At 41.7% G+C, this 21,600-nt stretch overlaps 1 protein-coding gene across 1 annotated transcript in view; it reads left to right on the top strand.

The window, feature by feature from the left end:
• The window catches only part of fancl (FA complementation group L), a 45,031-nt gene that overhangs the window by 3,235 nt on the left and 20,196 nt on the right, over positions 1-21,600 (top strand). Inside the window, exons 4-7 of the mRNA XM_061789163.1 lie at positions 254-310; positions 575-672; positions 18,730-18,826; positions 20,607-20,675. Of these exons, the coding sequence (XP_061645147.1) occupies positions 254-310; positions 575-672; positions 18,730-18,826; positions 20,607-20,675 (321 nt within the window). The remainder of the gene's footprint in view (positions 1-253; positions 311-574; positions 673-18,729; positions 18,827-20,606; positions 20,676-21,600) is intronic.

The raw sequence follows: 21,600 nt of genomic DNA, 5'->3' as shown, positions 1-21,600 counted from the left end.
GTTTAATTAACACCGCCTGGAAAATGTCCCTATTTGTTATGTGGTCCCTCAGGGTTATTTGCATGAGATTGATATTTCACCTCGGGCTGCAAAGTTCATTATTTTCGTAGCCTTTAAGCTATCATTAATTATGAAAGGAGGTGGCAGCCCCCATTAATCACAAACATGTGTTTGATTTGAATGGCTGGTTTAAGAAAAAAAAATGGCACTTTATTATCTTGCCTTTCAAGGATGTGTCTTCCCTCTCTTGCAGCGGCTACATCAGTCAACTGATCTTGTTAGTTTCATTCTGGAACTGAAGACTGTCTTGGTAAGCAACCGCAGTGATATACAGTATTGGTTAGTTATGCCTTGTTGGCATTGTTGGTTTATAGACAAAAAAGTTCATGGGACTCTCACAGTGTTGATAACATCGATTTGAAAGCGCAGATTTACATGAACAGTAATTCTGTTAAATTAATTTGGATATATTTATTTGTTTTTATTAGAAAATTAATAATGCAGTGTAAAGAAGTGCTGTTGTTTTTTGGTCACCTTTTTCATGCCTTGGGTGTTGCCATGTCTGATATTGCAGGAAGTGTGCTTAAAAAAACATCCGATGTACTACACCATTCCGCCTCCACAGTACTACTCCCAACTCATCTTGGAAATGGAAACCCTTGGGTGGGACAAGTGAGTGAGGCCTGTTGTGAGCACATCACAAATAAAGCTACCATTATCTTTCAAAGAACACAGAGTACTAGAGATGGGTATTGTTTTTTCTTATAAAAAAGCAGGAAAAATATTGTTCATATATATATCACACACACACCTCCCATGCTCTCCGGGGGTGGGTGGCAGTGGTGGGGCGTGCTATGTGGCAGTCCGGTACTCATGCCCCTCCCTAGGGGACATGTCAGGGCGCTTCGGTTGGGCTGGGGGTCCACCCTAGGTCCTGGGGAGTGGGTGGCGTCCCCCTGGCTGGTTCCCCCATGGGATGGGTTCGCTGGGTTGCCCCCCCCTCTCCCCCTGCAGTTGGCGGGGGCCAGGCCCACCCTTCCTCGTTGTGGTGGCACAGCAACTCTGTACACAAGTTGACTAACATGCAATGTGATACTGTATGGTGTTCATTCACTAATAAGTTCCACAGACACGCTATAGGCTTGAACTGCTTGTACTGGAACCACTAATAACAACACAGGTTGTATTACGATATCAACACACAGGTTCTTACAGGTGTTTAGACACTAAAATGGATCTCACCCCAGCACACATCAGTAGCACTGCCTTGCTCATTTCCCACATTCTGCCCTGCCCAGCCCTTTTCTGTCCTCTCTCATCTTGTCCTATTGGTTAGTTGTTGCATGTCCTCACCGGGTCGCCCCCCACCCACATATTAGAACGTAATTTGACTTTGTAATGTGTGACTTGTAGTCAAATATGTAGGCTGTCTTAACTATTGTTCTGATGTGGTTCACATCCCTATTCCCCTTGTCCATTCTGTCCCTGGGTCTATCCCCTAAAATCCTTTTCGGTCCGACTGCATTTTCAATAAACATCAGAATGATGAAAAATAAAAACTAAGAAGAGGAAGTATTTCAAACTCCCCTGTTGCACAGTACAACTGTTCCAGCACAAAAGGCATACAGAGCTACCATTTATTTAACAAGTCCTCTCACTGGGACTTCTGAGAACTGGGACTGAGAGGTATCCTATAACCAAAGTGACTCTGGCCATTCTATTAAATTTTTTGGGAGAGTGTCATTTGTTCCAAAATGTCATTCTCCTTAATCGGTCATTTTCTGAACTTTGTATCTTTCTCTGTCTTTAACTCAACTTCCATGCTGAGACTCTTTAAAGCCTGTAATGTGCTGCTTAAAATAGAAACAACCCTTATGTCCCGAATCTTAACCTTTCTTTTTTGGCTATAGGTGTGAGTCCGTACGGGACTGCTTCTGGGTCTGGTATAGGGTTACACAGTGGAGGAAATAATTATTTGATCCATCATTGGTTTTGTAAGCTTACCTACTGACAAAGACATAAACGGTCTATGATTTTAATGGCGGTTGTATTTTAACAGGGAGAGACAGAATATTAAAAAGAAAATCTAGAAAATCACATCAAAACAAAAGGTTTTAATTATTTTGCAATTAATTGGGAGAAAAGAGTATTTGACCCGCTATCAAAACATTAGTTGGTACTTGGTGGAGAACCCCTATTTTGGGGATCATCTGAATTTCACTACTGACTGTTTTTTGTTCCTTCATCCGTCCTTGCTTTTGTAGCGTCTGTTTTGTGAAACAATTGTGAGATTTGTCACCTTTTGATGTGTTATCGGTCGGATGAGCGTGAGCTTAGCGCCCAGATTGCACTTGCATCGGATATACTGTATATCCGATTTATGTCCACATATGAAAGAGGCCTGCATTCAATATGAAAACAAATCTGAATTGTACTTTCCAAATTTACATGAAAAAAAAAATCAGATTCAGTACAGGTCACATTGGGCAAAAAAAATCAGAATTGACCTGCAGTGTGAGAATAGCCTTTGGTTTCCACGTGTGAGCTAGGGCCGCATTTGTTAGACACCAGAGATCTAACTGACTACAGTGCAGTGATCCCCCACGTATTCGCTGTTCAGTCTTCATGAATTCATCTATCCATTTTCCGCACCTCCTCACTTGGGTCGCAGGCGTGCTGGAGCCTATCCCAGCTATCTTTGGGTGAGAGGCGAGGTACACCCTGAATTGGTCGCCATTTCCACTCACATTCACACCTGCGGGCAGTTTAGAGTCATCAATCAACCTACCATGCAAGTATTTAGAATGTAGGAGGAAACCAGAGTACCCAGAGGAAACCCATGCAGGCACGGGGAGAACATGCAAACTCCACACAGGCGAGGCCGGATTTGAACCCGGGTCCTCAGAACTGTGAGGCAGACTTACTAACCAGTCATTCACCATGCAGCCTTAATGAATTCACATAATTGCAAATTTTGTTTCTGACCCTACCCTCTGTTATTTGCCCAAAAACTCACCTATTTTTGTTTTGCTCAAGCCAAAGCAATTAAAGTATTGCTTTTCCGCCATCAAGGTACTATGTTGAAGTGAGTTCAGGAGCTATATTTTGACATACATAGTGCTTTGCTACAATCTTGTGGCATATAAAACCTTTTTTGAGGTGCCAAATACTTGCAGGTTTTTGCAGATGTGTCAAGTAAAAGTGCTTGCAAACAAAGGTAATATGAGCAATTTGTTTTACCATCTATAGACAAAAAAAAATGTGCTCGAATGAAAAGACCCATCGATCTCAGAACTCAGGAGGGAAGAAAAAATGTTGACCTACAACCCAACTACAGACCTCTATTATACAAGCTTTTTTGAAGAATACTTTCTATGATGAAAAAAATATCCTTGAGCGGCAAACTTTGAAGTTAACACTAGAAATACTTAGAATTTCAATTACTTTGGAAGTATACTGTAGGTCCACTCAACCTCAGCATAATAATAAAATAGGAATGGAGAGTAAAACGGCATTTGAGTGGTGTGACAGGGAGACTAAAAGTTGAATCTTTTTTTTTTTTTACTTGGTTTTCTTTTTTGTATTTGCTAAAGCAAGCAGACAAATTTCAGATTCCACTCTGGTAAAAAGAAAGCCAATGTCCAGTCCAATCACGAATGTTTGTCTTTATAGTTAATTGATGCTAAGTCTGCCATAATTTCTACATCTTATTGTAAATGGATTGAGTTACTATAAGAATTACTATAATTTGATAAAATTTAGTTTTTTCTTTATACAGTGTGTGAAAACACTTGACATAATTTCCTATAGAAAAGCTCGTGTAATTTAAACACTTACAAAGATATCAATTTCATAATATATTTTTTCATCCAAATGGCTATTTGGGGAACTTATATTGAAATGAAAATAGGGTGTCGGAATACATGTGAGCATAGGTTTTAAGGAAATAAGGTAAATGTACTCTTTCTGATATTAATGTTTGGAACTTTTTGCATATGCTCCCAAGAGGGAAGATTATTTGTAACTGTGTCAAGGTGTGTATAATTGGAGTAACATCCACTGCTGTGTTCTCCTAGTAGTCTATTCTGATTGGCTGGCCTGCAACAACCTAATGCCACACTAACAAATGGCTCCTTATTTTTAGTTAGAGAGTTATAGTTAAATCCTGTTCATATTTAATAACTGTCAGCACATATGTTGTGACGGGCACTGTAGATACCACTGACTTCTCTGGAGTCTCAGGAGGAGTGGCGGGGCAGAATTGTGATCGCTTCTTCTCTTGCCTGGATTAAGCCTAGACTACTACACTCATTTTCCACTTTGCTCTTCATGACCACAGCTACAATTATGATATTAGTAAAATGCAAATAGCTCTAAGTGAAGACTCTCAGGTTTTAATCGAAGGGAGTGAAGATATGTTGGAAATGGGAAAACATAATTTTCAATGTGGAGGTATGGTTATGAGGCATTATACACAGTGGGCCTCAATCTCCAAAGCACTTGAGATTCGCTTAGCGTCTTAATTGGCACGGGCTGTGTTAATAGCCACTAGGGTTTTTTTAGATGTAATTCTGTCTGCTGATTGGACCAGGTAAATGAGTTGTGCTGTCTCTCTAGTGTCTATTACGTTGGACCTGTGTCTCCATTTGTGCATATTGAGAGTATGGTCATCTTGGTCAAAGATGGCATACCATGTGTTAATTAATGAAACGTGGTCAAGTAGGTTGGCTGTTGTCACTCGGTGGCCCCAAAACATGACTGATTAATTACCCCAAGGTTTTTATGGCTTTACTCCTCATGTTTCTTGTCTTGAGAAAGTTGGTGGTGTTCAATTAAACTAAATACTCTTCCCTTGCTCAACTAGTTGAGTGACAATGGCTACATGTTAGATAATACTCTCATTTTGTGTGTTTAAAACTACAACATTCAGAATAAAAATCATCTGTATTTGCCAAGTATGTCAAAAACACACGAGGAATTTGTATCCGGTAGTTGGAGCTGCTCTAGTACGACAACAGACAATTGATAGAGAATACTTTTGAGACATAAAAACATTTTAAAAAAAAAAACAGTCACTGAGCAATACAAGGTTACCAGTAATGGTGGTTTAAAAAAATAATAATAATTTTTTTTGAGGGGGCTATTGTGCAAAATGCAATTAGAGCAGATTGAAATGACTAAGAGAACAATAGTCTGGTGCAGTGAGCATTCTGCAAATGGCGCAGACTTCAAGAAATGTATGCAGTTTAAAGTGATAATCTGGGACATTGTCAATTGTGCAAATGGTGCAGATACTTCTCAAGCACATGGGTGCCCAGTATTGGTCAGCAACAGATATGCAAATAGTGCTACAGTGAGTATAAGTAATGTATAATTGGCCCGACAGAGATGAGACTACAATCTCAAGACAAAATTGGAATTGTAAGTTAACAGTTTAAGAAGTTGATGGCAAGAAGGAAGAAGTTGTTGGAATGTCTGCTTGTTATATTTTGCATTGATCGATAGCGCCTACCTGAGGGAAAGAGCTGGAAGAGGTGGTGACCAGCATGTAGGGTGCAAGACGATTTTGCATGCTCTTGTCTTAGTTTTGGCAGCATGCAAATCCTCAAGGGTGGGGAGGGGGGGGAACCAATAATTTTTTCAGCAGTTTTGCTTGTCCGTTTCAGTCGGAGTTTGTCCTTTTTTGTAGCGGCACCAAACCAGATTGTGATGGATGAACACAGGACTGGTTCGATGACTACTGTGTAGAACTGAGTACGAGAGCTCTTGTGGCAGGTTGTGCTTCCTCAGAAGCCGCAGGAAGTACATCCTCTGCTGGGCCTTTTTGAGGATGGCGTTGATGTTGATCTCCCACTTCAGGTCCTGATAGACTGTAATTCCCAGGAACTTGAAGGTCTCGACGGTTGACACAGGGCAGTTGGACAGCGTGAGGAGGGAGCTGTGGCAAAGGATGCCTTCTGAAGTCCATGATCATCTCTCAGTCTTGAGTGTGTTCAGCTCCAGGTTGTGACAGCCGCACCACTGCTCCAGCCGCTCCACTTCCTGTCGATACGCAGACTCGTCACCATCTTTGATGAAGCCGATGACTGTGGTGTCATCTGCAAACTGCAGGAGTTTGACAGCCGGGTGTGTTGAGGTGCAGTCGTTCGTGTCGAGAGAGAAGAGCAGCGGAGAGAGGACACAACCTTGGGGCGCCCAGGTGCTGGTGGTGCGTGTTGATGAGGTGGTGTCCTCCAGCCTCACCTGCTGTGTCCTTCCCGTCAGGAAGCTGGAAATCCACTGGCAGATTGCAGGCTAGACGCTGCGCTGGAGAAGCTTGGAGGAGAGGTGTTCGGGGATGATGGTGTTGAACGCAGAGCTGAAGTAAGCGAACAGGATCCTCGCCTAGGTCCCCGGGCCGTCGAGATATTCCAGGATGAAGTGCAGTCCCATGTTGACTGTGTCATCCACAGACCTGTTTGCTCGGTAGGCAAACTGCAGGGGGTCCAGCAGGGGACCTGTGACGCTCTTGAGATGGTCCAGCACGAGGCGTTCAAAGGAATTCATGGCCACAGATTTCAGGGCGACAGGCCTGTAGTCATTTAGACCCGAGATTGCCAGTTACTTGGGGACTGGGATGGTGGTGGAGCATTTGAAACTGGATGGTACTACTTCACACAGTTCCAGAGATCTATTGAGAAATCTGTGTTAAGACTGGTGTGAGCTGGTCCGCACAGACTTTGAGGCAGAATGGTAACACAACGTCTGGGCCTGCCGCTTTGTTGATCTGTTGTTGTTTGAAGATGCGGCTCATATCCTGTTCGTGGATGGCCAACGCAGGAGAGGGAGTCAGAGGTGTGATGGTGATCGGTGGTGCGGCTGGGTGGGTGTGGGGTGTGAAAGTGTCATTCTCAAATCTGTAATAGAAGTTGTTCAAGTCGTCGGCTAGTCCTTTATTGTTCTCAGCATGGGAGGTGGTTGCTTGCAATTAGCTAGCGATTGTAATGCATGCCAGACTGATTTAGAGATGTTAGCGGTAAACTGTTTTTCTAGTTTTACTGCATAATTTCTCTTTGCAATGTTAATTTCTTTAGTCGGCTGGTTTCTAGATATAAACACCCGCAAGTTTGTAAGATGCAATCTCTCGCATAGAATGACTTGCAGTTCAAAAACAGCAACTCCAAGTTCAGGCTGCTGTGTGTGGTGAGGTCTGTGACGTCATTTTTTTTCATGAATATAGAAGCAGATCCCGCCACCTTTTGTTTTCCCCGATAACTTCGTGACGCGGTCTGCCCTGTGTAGTTGGAAGCCCAGAAGCATTACGGCGCCATCGGGGATGCGTTCACAAAGCCATGTCTCCGTGAAGCACAGGGGGGCGGAACGTTCCAAGTCTTTACTGGTCTTTGTCAGAAAATGAAGCTCGTCCATTTTGTTTGGTAAAGAGTGTAGGTTCGTGAGGTGGATCGATGGGAGCGGCAATCCGAATGCTCTCTTACGGCGCTTCCCCCTTCATCCCCTTCGCTACCATACACTGTACACTGCGGCTGCCCCACCAGTGAGTAACTCGGAGAAGAAACTGAGCAGATTTGCGAAAGTTGGTGAAAGAAAGTCCGGGGTACGCTCCCTAATATTAAGCAAGTCTTCCCTTGTGTACGTGAGTCGCGTAATGTCTCCAAAGACGAACGAAAAATAAAAAATCATAGACAATACTAGAGCGCACGTAACCGAGGCGAGCACACGGTTAGGCGCCATCTTGGCTAGTTATTTGATGGTGCTGATTATTGTCCAATATACTTGTGTATTCATGGTAAATATAGTGAGTAAGCGACTTTCTGAGATTTTGGAGTCCATTGTGCTGTTTGCAGGTTTAAAAGTGGAACGAGTTATGTATGGACCTATATGTTGGCCTTTAATGTACAGTGATACACTTTTTATCGCAGGGGATACAGTGGCTGAAATAAGTATTTAACACGTCACCTTTTTTCTCACTAAATATACTTCCAAGGGTGCTATTGACCTGAAAATTTCACCAGATGTTGGGAAACACCCAAGTAATCCAAACATACAAAGAAAGTAGAACGAACAAACTCAGATTAAGTTATGTGTAATCATGTGAAATGACATGGGGAAAAAGTATTGAACATGCGAACTGGTATTTCTTTCATACTTTGTACAAAAGCCTTTGTTTGCAATTACATGTTCAAGGTGCCTCCTACTACTTGCATGCATTGCTCTGGTGTGATTTTGGCCCATTCCTCCACACAAGCAGTCAGTATTGTTACGGACCTTGAGTTTCAGTTCTTTCCATAGATTTTCTATTGGATTCAAGTCAGGTGATTGGCTGGGCCATTCTAGCAGCTTTATTTTTTTCTTTGAAACCAATTGAGAAGTTTCTTTCCCTGGTAGTATGTTATGTTTATCCTGATGAAATGTCCATCCTCATTTCATTTTCCTCATCCTTGTATATGGGAGCAGATTTTTGTCAAGAATGTCTCAGTACCATTTGCTGAAAAGCAGCCCCTCACCATCATGTTCCAACCTCCAAACTTCACTGTTGATATGGCGTTTTTAGGGTGAAGTGTAGTGCCATTTTTCCTCCATAGGCAGTGTGCAGTATGGCATCCAAACAGTTAAATTTTGCTCTCATCCAACCAGATTATATCCTGCCAGTATTTAGCTGGCTTGTCCAAATGTTCTTCAGCAAACTTTAAACGAGCTTTGACATAGCTTTTTCAGCAATGGGGTCTTGCATGGTGAGCGTGAATACAGACTATCGCGGCAGAGTGCATTACTCACTGTTTTCTTTGTGACAACATCCATCCATCCATCCATTTTCTGAGCCGCTTCTCCTCACTAGGGTCGCGGGCGTGCTGGAGCCTATCCCAGCTGTCATCGGGCAGGAGGCGGGGTACACCCTGAACTGGTTGCCAGCCAATTGCAGGGCACATAGGAACAAACAACCATTCACACTCACAGTCATGCCTACGGGCAATTTAGAGTATCCAATTCATGCATGTTTTTGGGATGTGGGAGGAAACCGGAGTGCCCGGAGAAAACCCACGCAGGCACGGGGAGAACATGCAAACGCCACACAGGTGGGGCCGGGGATTGAACCCGGGTCCTCAGAACTGTGAGGCTGACGCTCTAACCAGTCGGCCACCGTGCCGCCTTTGTGACAACAGTACCTGCTGATTTCAGGTCTTTTTGAAGCTCTCCACAGGTGGTCCTTGGCTCTTGGACAACTCCTCTGATTATTCTTTGCACTCCTCTGTCAGAAATATTGTGAGGAGCACCTGATCAATGCAAATTTATGGTGGTAAGATTGGCTTTCCACTTACGTATTATGGCCCCAACCGTGCTCACTGGAACATTCAGAAGCTTAGATATGCTCCTGTAACCAATGCCATCGTTATGTTTTGTAACAATTTGTGATGGCCTTGTGACAGCTCTTTGCTCTTACCCATCCTGAGATGCGTCTTGGACTTACACCTTGGATATGAGACCTTTTTGTAGGCCAACAATTAGGACTGGACCAACGGATATTCATTTGCACTGACAAGGGGCCTGATTGCTGTTTGATTATTGATAAATTCTAGGTGTTGTCTTGGCGTTCCATGCCTTTTTGCCCCTACCTCTCTTCATGAGTTTCAATACTTTCTCCCTGTGTCATTTCACAATATTACACACAACTTAATTTCTGATCTTATTTGTTCTACTTTCTTTGTATGTATGGGTTATTTGGGCTGTTCCCAACATCTAGTGAAAATTTCATGTCAATAGCACCTTTTGAAATATATTTAGTGAGAAAAATGGTGATGTGTTAAATACTTATTTCAGCTACTGTATGTTCTAGACCTGCCTGATATTGGTGAAATTCGTCGATATAAAGAGACCATATATGCAGTGCCGTGAAAAAGTATTGGCCCCCTTTTCAAATTCATACTTTTTGAAAATTTTCCCCACTTTAATGTTTAAGTTCACCAAACAATTGTAACTATCGGACAAAGATAACCTAAGTAAACATAAAATGCAGTTTTTAAACGATGATTTTATTTATTGAGGAAAGGAAAAATATTTGAAGTTGCCTAGCCCTACGTGAAAAAGTAATGGCCCCCTTAACGTAATTACTGGTTGGGCCACCCTCAAGCAGCAACAACTGAAATCAAACGTTTTCTAAAGCTGGCAATTAGTTTTTTTTAGATCTCTGTGGAGATATTTTGTCCCACTCTTTCTTGCAGAATTGTTTTAATTCTGCAACAATGGAGAGTTTTCCAGCATGAATGGCCTTTTTAAGGTCATGTCACAGCATTTAAATCGGATTCAAGTCCAGAATTTGCCGAGGACACTCCAAAACCTTAATTTTTTTTTTTTTTTAAGTAATTCAGAAGTTGACTTTCTTGTGTGTTTTGGATCGTTGTCCTGCTGCAGAACCCAAGTGTAATTCAGCTTGAGGTCACACACTTACTGCCAAACATTCTTCTTCAGGATTTTCTTGTAAAAAGCAGAATTCATGGTTCCATCAATCACAGTCCAGGTTCTGAAGGAGCAAAGTAGGCCCAGACCATCGCACTACCACCACGTTTGACTGTTGGTATGATGATGTATTTCTGAAATGCTTTGTTACATTTGCTCCAGATGTAATGAGACAAACACCTTCCTAAAACTTCAACTTTCGTCTTGTCAGCCCATATAATATTCTCCTAAAAGTCTTAGAAATGCCATTGGCACTAACACAGAAATGTGGACTCGTCGGACCACAGAACACTTTTCCACTTTGCATCATTCCATATTAGATGAGCTCGGGCCCAGAGAAGCCGGCGGCGTTTCTGGGTGTTGTTGATAAATGGCTTTTGCTTTGTATAGTAGAACTTCAAGTTGCACATACGGATGTAGCGCCGAACTGTATTTACTGACATCGGTTTTCTGAAGTGTCCCTGAGCTGATATCCTTTACACATTGATGTCGGTTTTTGATGCAGTGCCGCTGAGGGATCGAAGGTCACAGGAATTCAATGTTGGTTTTCGGCCTTGCCGCTTACATGCAGTGATTTCTCCAGATTCTCTGAACCTTTTGATGACATTATGGACTGTAGATGATGAAATCACGAAATTCCTTGCATTGTACGTTGAGGAACATTGTCCTTAAACTTACTATTTTCTCACGCACTTGTTCACAAAGAGGTGAACCTCGTCCTATCTTGACTTGTGAATGACTGAGCAATTCAGGGAAGCTACTTTTTATACCCAATCATGGCCCCCACCTGTTCCCAATTAGCCTGTTCACCTGTGGGATGTTCCAAACGTGTTTAATGAGCATTCCTCAACTTTGTCAGTCTTTTTTACCACCTGTCCCAGCTTTTTTGGAACGTGTTGCAGCCATAAAATTCTAAATTAATGATTATTTGCTAAAAACAATAGTTTATCAGTTTGAACATGAAATATCTTGTCTTTGTAGTGTATTCAATTAAATATAGGTTGAACATGATTTGCAAATCATTGTATTCTGCCACCGTGGGGGACCTAGGTTCAAAACCCCGACTGGACCATCCGCCAACATCCCCCGGACTCACGGCTGTGGTGTCCTTGAGCAAGACACTGATACCCCGAAATGCTCCCCGGGCGCTTCAGCTGCCCCCTGCTCCAGTGTGTTCCATTAACATGTGTATGTGTTCACTGTGATGGGTTAAATGCAGAGAACATATTTCATGTGCATGCATGCATGTTCATGACAATAAAAGATGATTCTTCTTCTTCTTAGGTGGCGACTTTAATATCGTACTTAATGCAACCATAGATCGCTCAAATTCAAAATATACGAAACAATCACAGTCTTCCCGAATATTCGATGAATATATGCACAATTTTGGACTCCAACATATAGCGAATTAAAAAATCATACATAAGGGGAATGCACTTTCTTTTCTTCGGTACACCGCTCCTCTTACTTCACACACTCTGCACATTTTTTTTTTTGCTCACACTGTACATATTTCACACATTTGGCACATTCACAATGATGCCAGGCCGGGTACTGGCACATCTGTGCTGGTCTCCGGTCTGGTCACCCCCCTTCTCTGCCCTGCCGATCCTCCAGTTTGAATGCAACATACACCCGTCAGTGGGGCGAGGGCACTGTCTGGATAGGGAGGACACTCGACCAGGTGTTCTGGCACTCCGGCCTGCTCTCTGGCCCGCCATGCCTTACCCTGCGGACATCTTTTGGGGAGTAGGTTGGCCTTGGTGGGGGTGACTGTTTCGGGTCATCATTGCCCCATTGCAGTCTGACCTCACCCCCACCATTCTCCCCAATTTTAATGCACGACACCCCACCACACACGATCACGGTACAGTGATAATGGTTGCCAGTCGGTGACCTGGTAACCATAGTAATATGGTGGGTGGTGAGTATTCACATTTCTCTTGGCTTGACTCCTGGGGCATGCGACCACAGTTACCCCGTTACTTGTGGTCAGATATCTAAACTGTCTAACTATTGTTCTGCTGTACTTCGCACCCCTATTCTCCTTGTCTGTTCTGTCCCTCTGTCTGTCCCCGAAAACCATTTTTCTGTCTGGCTGCATATTCAATAAACATCAGAAGAATTTAAAAAAAAAAAAAAAAAAAAAAGCACAGGGAGTATTTCAAACTCCCCTGCTGCACAGCAAAACTGTTCCAGCAGAAAAGGCAAACAGATCCACCATTCTGCATGGCCATGCAGCTGAACAGGACATGTTAAAAAAAAAAAGAAGAAGAAAAAAACGAAGGCTGGACTTTGAAATACAAGGCTGGATCATCACGACATGTTCGTATCATTTTAATCAATGACCGCATAATAAATTGGTGATTTCTTAGCATATTCAATAAGCGATTGACCATAATTTTGGGGTGCTATAGCTGTTGTGTTCTTGTGTGAGAGTGCAATGGTACATGATTGCTTGGCTTCAGCGACTGACGTGGATGTCTTGGGGCTGCCGCTGTGTTTATCATTCTCATCAATGACACCCCAATAAATTAGCCATTGTTTAGCATAACAAATTACTGATTTACTATAATTTTGGGCTGCTAAAGTTCTCGTGTTCATGTAAGAGTGCAAAGCAAAGCTATATGATTGCTTGGGTTGGACGTGTGGCACCTTCCGCTGTTTTTGTATCACTTTAATGGATGACACCCTAATAGATAAGTGATTTTTCAGCATATTAAATTAGCGAATGAACATAATTTTGGGATGCTAGCAGTTGTTCATATGCGAGTGCAACCGTATATGACAGCAAAATACATAAAATAACAACTTGAACAGAGCGGTGTTTGGAAACTCAAGCAACCTGTCTCCCCCCCCCCCCACTCCCCCCACTTAGAAGGTGTCATTTTTGAAGGTGGGGGGATTCTGCCCAACAGTGACAAAACAGTATAAAATAAGACTGTATACTGCCACGTTATTGAATAGTACATTCCTTTGTCCACACCTGCTGTGCAGTGTGTCTAGCAGACATAATTTCCCGATCGGGAACTATTCGTTGAGTGTGGGAGGGTGCTGACGAAGTTTCCCTGCTACAGAAACTCAAAATGTTTAGTTAGATTTTTTCAAACGGGAGACAAGGGGGCATGCTCCGCCCATTGCTAGGTAAAATGTGTCATTAGTGTGCCAGCCAGTGCGGGAATGTCGCTGGTCAATATAATATCTAAAAGCTCAAATCCTGAATACAGCATGATGTTAGAGGAGCTGATAAGCTTAATCAGCATTGTGTTGTCTCTCGTAGTGGCTTGGATGAAATACTTTTTTAGCAAAGAAAATTACACACTGCGGCTTTGTCTATTTTCTTCATGCCATTATTTTGTACTTTAGCATTTCTTATGCAACACATACGGTATTTTTGATGTACTGGTACTATAAACTTAAGTTTGTTGAGCCATTGGTCCATGAATCATTAACACAAAAATGTCAACGCAAGCAACACATACAGTACACAAGTATGCATAAACCCTGGCACAAATGTGCATGTTGCTCTCTTTGGAAGCAGCTCAGTTGGCCATGAAGTTGCAAATGGGATACTCTCATCAGTCTTCCCAGCATGATGTCTGACTGTCATGCTGTTTCCATCATGGCCAAGTAGGGATAGTAACTCGTTCCTGCTAACATGCGAGACCCCAGTGGAGAAGAGGTGGAAATCTGTGTGGTAGCGATGCACTGTTGAGGCTTTTTTTAAATAGTCCCTTTGTAAAATGTGGCTTTTATTTCTGATATACCCTCTCCAACCTCCAAGCTCAAACATTATCCATTCCAGGATGCTTGTTGACCCCCAGTTTGTTCGGATTTTAGAACAGATAAATCATTAAGAAATAATTCAAATGGAATAAAATCAAACTGTTGCCATCAGAAACTCTTCATTGTAATACAAGCCACTTTAATAATGCGCCTCATGCATTTAATTTTTAACATTCTGGTCTCATAATTGAAAAATGAACTAGCCACTATAAAAGGTATAATACAAAAACCAGCTAGCCTATCATCATGTAGTTCACGCCTAATGTTCGCAGTCAGCCCTTTATGATCTTCACGTGCTGCTCCTTTTGCTAACTTATCCACATGGCTACGCCAGACTCAGTGTTGCATCATCTCTTATTGCAGTGACGCTGAAATACACAGTTCTGGCCACTACATCACGCCAGGCTTTCAATTACTAGTACTACTTCACATAACCATGACTACATTTTCTTCTTGTTGTCTCTTAACACCACTTGTTGAGACTGTTTCATCCTTTGGAATATTTGTTTGAAAAAAATCTGAAAAATCTAAACATGGACATAGCTCCATTGACACCTTGCACAAAGTAATTATATTGGTAAGAAGTTAATTGAAAAGGAAGATGGGCAATGTGTTCTGCCAGCTCGTATTAAAATTGTACTAGCAATTTGTGCTATTGCCCTATATGTGATACGTGAAAGAAATGTTATTTGACTTTTTTCCCTGGGTGGCAGGAAAATTGTTCAGCTTTCTAATTTAGCTTGTTGCAGTCTTATGGTATTTGGTGCTGCTTGTCTGGTGTTATCTCAGAAGACAAAGGATATGATGGGGGTTTTGCTGGTGATTGGACTAAAGTTGATGTCTCTGGATTTTTTCTTTTCTTTTCACAGAGCCACAATTATTTAATTAATGGATTCTACAAAGTGTCAGCTCTTTTCTTTGGATGCTTGTCGCTTTGTTCACTTGGACAGATCTATTAAATGGTCTTGCTTGACAGATTTGAGTATTTATAGCTCTTCACTGTAATGGGTTTTTTATTGCTCTATACTATTTGTGCATGAGTACTCGAGGATATTGTTATCATGATGCAGAAGCTGTCTTCTGCTGCTAGATTATATTTATCTACTGTTGGCATCTCGTACTGCTATCAGTATCAAAGGACTGCAAAGGGAAGGATGTGTGCGAATTACAAAAAAAGATTGCGTGTTTGAAGATAAATATAGAGTTACAGTAGATATAGAGCGATTGGGGATAAGAGGTGGGGGAGGGGAGGGGCAAATTGGCCTTATCATTACATTGTGTATTTGTATGTGTAGACTTCAACATGGATGCCCTTAACTTGTTTTGCTGCAAGGGTGCGATTGAACGGTCACGTTTATGAGCGACTCGCTGCGGACATCGTCTGCCATCATTCCATCACTTTTCTAAGAGCGCGTGTGTGTGTCATCCCTGAGGACATTGCTCCCATCACTCCTCTCTAACACACTCCATAAATCCTCGGCAGATATACAGCCACGTCAAGCTCAGCACACGTAAGGTACTGTAAATCTGGGGGAGGACTCTCCAAGTCATTTGTCTTAGATCAGTCTTTTGTCTTAAAGTTTCAGTTGACTGGAAACTGTACTCAGACTCCTTCATAGTGTGCTGGAGCAGCACCAGGGCAGTAAATCTGACGGTAGTGTCAGTGCATGATCGGGACAGATCAGTGCAGTGTCCTCTGCCTCAGTAGGTTGTAATCAGCTCAGGAAGGAGGGGTCTAATTTATAGGCCAACCTGAACTTGTGACCAAGATCTCGCTCGTAAAGTCATCCAGAGACGTGTGATTTTATTAGTTTATTAGTTGTTTTTTTTCCTCTTTGGTTCAGTGTTTTATGAATATGTATAAATACTCAGTGTTGGATAATGCAGTGAGCTAAATTACAAGCTATTCTACATTAAATGAAGCTACCACCAGAGAAATGTAGCAAGTTAGAAAAACTAAATTTAAAATTTTGTACGTGTACTATTGGGGTATAAATAAACTCATAATTCTAAAATATTTGGATAATCATGCTAGTTCTTTTTACCACTGCAATATAAATATCTTGGACTAATGCAATAATAGCTCAGTGTTATTATTAACATGACTAAACAGTATGTAATTAAAAATCATCGTTCTCCTATATTAAATTGAGATTTTTTTTTTAGCTATCAAATTAATTATTTAAATAGATCACAACAATTTAATTTTGTAGAGACAATAATCTGCACTAAAACAAATATTTCTGAGGAACATAACCCAAAGTTGTACTTTTCAGCTTCATCGGTCTTCTCTTTTTTTCTACCTCTTCTTGTGTAACTTCCCTTCACACAGACAGACGCACACAAATTATTATTATATTGCCAAAAACATGTTGGTAGCTCGTGCTATGTTAGCTGTTGATGTTTGCTGACTGAGTTATGTTGCCTTGCTTGGCTGGCAATTGTTTCGTTAACTTTGGGAAATACCTGAATGTGTGTCCTTAAATTTGTGTTTGACTTCTGACAAGAGCTTCCAAAATTTTGGGGTTGCGCGTTAAGCACAGGAATGTATGACTGTTCTGTGAGGACTCGATACGTAACATGAATTTGTTAAGGTATGGCCTTGGGGATTGACAAGATGTACACATCTCTGCCCGCTCCTTTGCCATACCTCCATACCGCTACACACAATTCCCGAACACCGTCTAATGTGTGCATCAGCAGATGAATGGGTACATATCATGCAGAAGCTCATCCGTCATTTCGTTAAAATACCCACAGATCAAGAGTTATTGCTCACTTTACAGCTGATTTTCCACTCACTGAACGCAACCTGTTTTTTGGAGTGGCAAACCTGTCTCGGGAAAATGACCCCTGCTCAACCCTTCTTATTCTTTTCCTTTCAGCTTGTCCCGTTAGGGGTCCTGCATCTTCCTCTTGAACACTAAATGCCCACACGTCTTCCCTCACTACATCTACCAAACTTCTCTTTGGTCTTCCTCGAGCTCTCTTGCCTGGCAACTCCATCCTCATAATCCTTCTGCCAATATACTCACTATATCTCCTCTGGATGTCTCCAAACAATCAAAGTCTGCTCTATCTAACTTTGTCTCAAAAACATCTAACCTTGGCTATCACTCTGATTAGCTAATTTCTATTCCTATCTAACCTGGTCACTCCTAGAGAGAACCTCAACATCTTCATTTCTGCCACCTTCAGCTCTGGTTCCTGTTGTCGCTTCAGTGGCACTGTCTCTAATCCGTACATCACCCCACAGCCCCTATAATGCTGGGTCAATGCCGAGTGTGCCTTTCTTTACTATGATGACCGAGGGCAGAGCTACAGGGTCGACCAAGTCAGGTTGCTTCCAGTCCAGGGGTGGTGCCATACCCAAGACAAAAAAGTCATTTTAACGCAGCACGTCTTACACTACATTACATACACACAAGTCAACGAGTGTGTGGATGCGTCTTGGTGGCACAATCAGCATTGGGAAACACAATTGCCTCTCCCCCATCACCTTTGCCAGCAATTCAACGATGTGCCACTTATCAGAAGCTAATTATCTTAGCTAATGCTAAACTGTGAAGATTGAAAAATAACACCAGCTTTGCTTCAGCTTAGCTTTTGTTTTTGACAGTATTTCAGTCAGTGTAATTACTTAAAAAGTGCTGGGTCTTCACCCAGCCTAAATGCCAAGTCATGGGCAGGCAGAGAAACTTGGGTTGGTTGGGGACAGCATTGTTTAAATAAGCCACATTGTTACTTCACAATCCAGAAAAGTTCTCAAGAGCTTGCTTCCAGCCACATTTTTAGAAATAGGCATCTCATAAAAGATTTACTTGGTTGTGTAATGTCACAATGGGTTGGCAGGGACTCCAGGAATCAAACTGTTGCAAGCAACAAAAGTATAGTTTCCATATGGAAACCAATGCAAATTTCTGTGTGTAGTTATTTATGAGCGGCACGGTGTCCAACTGGTTAGCACATCTGCTTCACAGTTCTGAGGACTCGGGTTCAAATCCGGCTTTGCCTGTGTGGAGTTTGCATGTTCACCCCGTGCCTGCGTGGGTTTGCTCCGTCTACTCGGGTTTCCTCCCACATCCCCAAAACATGCATGGTAGATTAATAGAAGACTCTAAATTGCCCATAGGTGTGAATGTGAGAGCAAATGGTGGTTTGTTTATATGTAGTTGGTTGGCGACCAGTTCAGTGTGTACCCTGCCTCTCGCCCAGAGTTGGGATAGGCTCCAACACGATAAAAAGCGGTATGGAAAATGGATGGATGGATGTGTTTTAGTTAGACATGACATATTTACCCACATTTACCCTAGTAGTGTTACAGTTTAGTGTTGAAACTGAGAATAGTGATTTCCAAATGTCGCAATCTGTGTAGGCATTATTAATGAAGGCAGGATTATATGTTGCCAATCTTGAGACCCCTTCTCCGTTGACAGATGAAGTATGTTCAATATGTGTGCTTGTGTATGTCTGTGTGTCGATCTGCAGGCTACTTTTCATAGACACACAGTTTCAAATGGTGAGGATGAAAGCTGAAGACTCCTCTGGACGACAGCACATTCTTACCATTAACCTCAAGTCAAAGGTAAGTGTCTTTCTTTCTTTAATGTACAGTATGAAAACACACAGTCGGCATTGATGACTAGGTCAGCCTCACGATAAAAATAATTCATTATCACATGGAACATGGTCCATCTTGATGTTTATATTCAGCCAATCCAGATCCAGGTCTGACTTCATTTAACACGTATGGGCAATTCAATTTGCTGATAGCAAATCAGTGATTTACATCTGGGCCTTCAAATCTGGGGCAAACTGGAGAGGGTGTACTGAGACTTGATAACCCACTGTGACTGAGATGTAGCACAGATAAAACATCTCCACACAGACCTCGGCATGATAGAAAATGATCCTCTGTGAACAGAGAAAGTAAGTACACTTACTTTTATCTACATTGGCTTGTCATCACTTGCTGCTTTTAAAGGACTACATGTACATGGACAGCAACAGGACTACTGCAGTAATGGCTGTAAGAAATCATGGGTCAGAAACACGACTCGCTGTGGTTACTCCTATTGGGAGAAGACAAAGGAATAGAACTTGAGTGTATTCTCTGGTTAACTGCCATTAAAGATAGAAATCTTGTCACAACGAAAGCTAGACATACCGGTATCAAGCATCACACGTATTGCTTTGGTGTTGCCAAATTTCACTTTCTTTTTACATTTGTTGTGATGTTTTGAAAAACCAAAACAGCCCAAAAAAAATAATTATTTATTAATATAATCTAACAAAACCATCCCTATGACATCAATATTGAATTTAACATCATAAGTGAGGCCACAGATCACCAAAGGTAAAGGTTTTTTCATTCGACGTGAAATCCCATGGTGTAACGCACACATCCGGACAAGGAAAAAAAAAAAACAGAAAACCAATTTGGGGGAAAAAAGGAGGAAACTTTGAAAAGGGAACACAGATGGAGGGATCCCCCTTCCAGGAAGATGACGAGGCTGCAGTGGATGTTAACAAACAAAACAAATGACAGTAGTGTAGGGGCATGATTGGGACCAATCAGGGCAATATCCTCCGCCTCAGTAGGTTGTCATCAGCTCAAGAAGCATCATCTAATTTAATATATTTATATTTATATTTAATATCTAATTCAATTAGTTAAGACCAGCATACATCCACATGGGAAAAGGGAGAATGGTGAGAGCCCACTCTGTACCCACCTACCCACCTGGCCATTCACACTCTTCTGGAAGTGTAAAAAGATCTCAGTTCTTCCTGCCTTCCATCTCCTTCCACCAGATCTAGCGCCAGGTCATCCTTCACTCAGCACAGGAGGGGGGGAGTGGGGTACACAGTGCTAGAGGAGGTTTGGGTGACATGAAAGTGAAAGCAAGGATAAAGATGAAAAGTTATGGGTTAATGGTGAAAAGGGAGAGTAAATTTGTCCATCCATCCATTTTTTGGACCACTTCTACTGATCCAAAATATATAATTTTAATTATTGCTTATTATCACTGACCTGCACATCTCAGAGTGAGGCAATACTTCTGTTTTTAACCACTACCTTTTAAGTCTGTGGTGAAATAGGGCGATTCTGTGTGTTGTTGGAATTAACATTGAGGGAGTTATTATTACCTACACCAAATCTACTTCATCGTAATATTTTTCATAAATGTCCAATCAAATTTTGTCACAGCAAGTATTGGGCATCTTGTTCCAGGGTTCATCAATAAGTTAGATTTTGTTATCCACAAATGTTTTTGGATGTGTTCATGTAGAGATGTTCATGGAGATGTGAAGTTCTTACGGTAATTTCGGGTACTTAACTTTCCAGTCTTCCCTATCAACAGCACCCAGCAGAGGCTCCTGAATGCTCAGCTGACCTGCCAGTCCCCCTCCTCTTAAAATGGACGCCCCAGGTATATAAATGTTTGGAATAAAAAGGAGAGCCATTATGACTGTTCAACCATATAAATGTTTAATCGCCTCCTCATATTACAGTATTACATATACATAACACATTGATGGATAACTAGTTTTGAAATCAGAAGGGTAATAGTTTGTTCAACTATTGTTGAAGTTACTGTAAAAAGGGGATCGGTAACATTTTTTTTGCAATATCTCAATGTTATTATTAAATATGACAATTGAAAATTTTGGTACAGATTTTAGCAAGAGTCGTGGAGGTTGACACACACAATTTGGTTTCGCGGGCCACATAAAATCCTGTGGCGGACTAGATCTTTTCTTCGTTTGACACCTCTGCTTTACATATTAAAATAGTTTATTTATGTATACAGAATTTGCCCAATGAGGAATGTATTTTCTTTTCCTATTCAGTAACTGTGACATGTGCTCTTATCCGTATCTGCTGTATGCTTATCCTTTATGTACCTATTCCTAATTGCATTATAATTTCTTTGTATGGTTTTGATAAAGTGATGATAAAAATACTTTATTTTGGAATGTGCTTTGAATCAGCTGGTCACACCACCAACTAAAACATTAGTACGACATTTCTTTGGATTCTTTTATTGCACAGTTAAAGTGACAAGACTTTGCTTCGTCAGAAATCCCTTATTTAGCTGGTGGTCACTGGTCACAGCAAATCATATATTGTATGTTTTTTTTTCCACAACCAAACTCTATTTGCCGTCTCAACATGCAGCACCGACTACGCAGTCAGAGTGGTGTGTGAACAGTGCGTCGTCAGTGTATGGCAGCCACTGGTCTTTTGTAAAAGGAAACTCCATGACGACAGACGAAAATACATTACCTTTGTATTCTCTGGGCATTGATTTTGATCGTTAAGTGTGATCTGGTTGTCTTAGAGACCGTTTCGCC

This window comes from Phyllopteryx taeniolatus, chromosome 11 (genome assembly GCF_024500385.1).
Source record: "Phyllopteryx taeniolatus isolate TA_2022b chromosome 11, UOR_Ptae_1.2, whole genome shotgun sequence".
Lineage (NCBI taxonomy): Eukaryota > Metazoa > Chordata > Actinopteri > Syngnathiformes > Syngnathidae > Phyllopteryx > Phyllopteryx taeniolatus.
The sequence above is the reverse complement of the archived record's forward strand: the minus strand, read 5'-3'. Positions and strand labels throughout refer to the sequence as shown.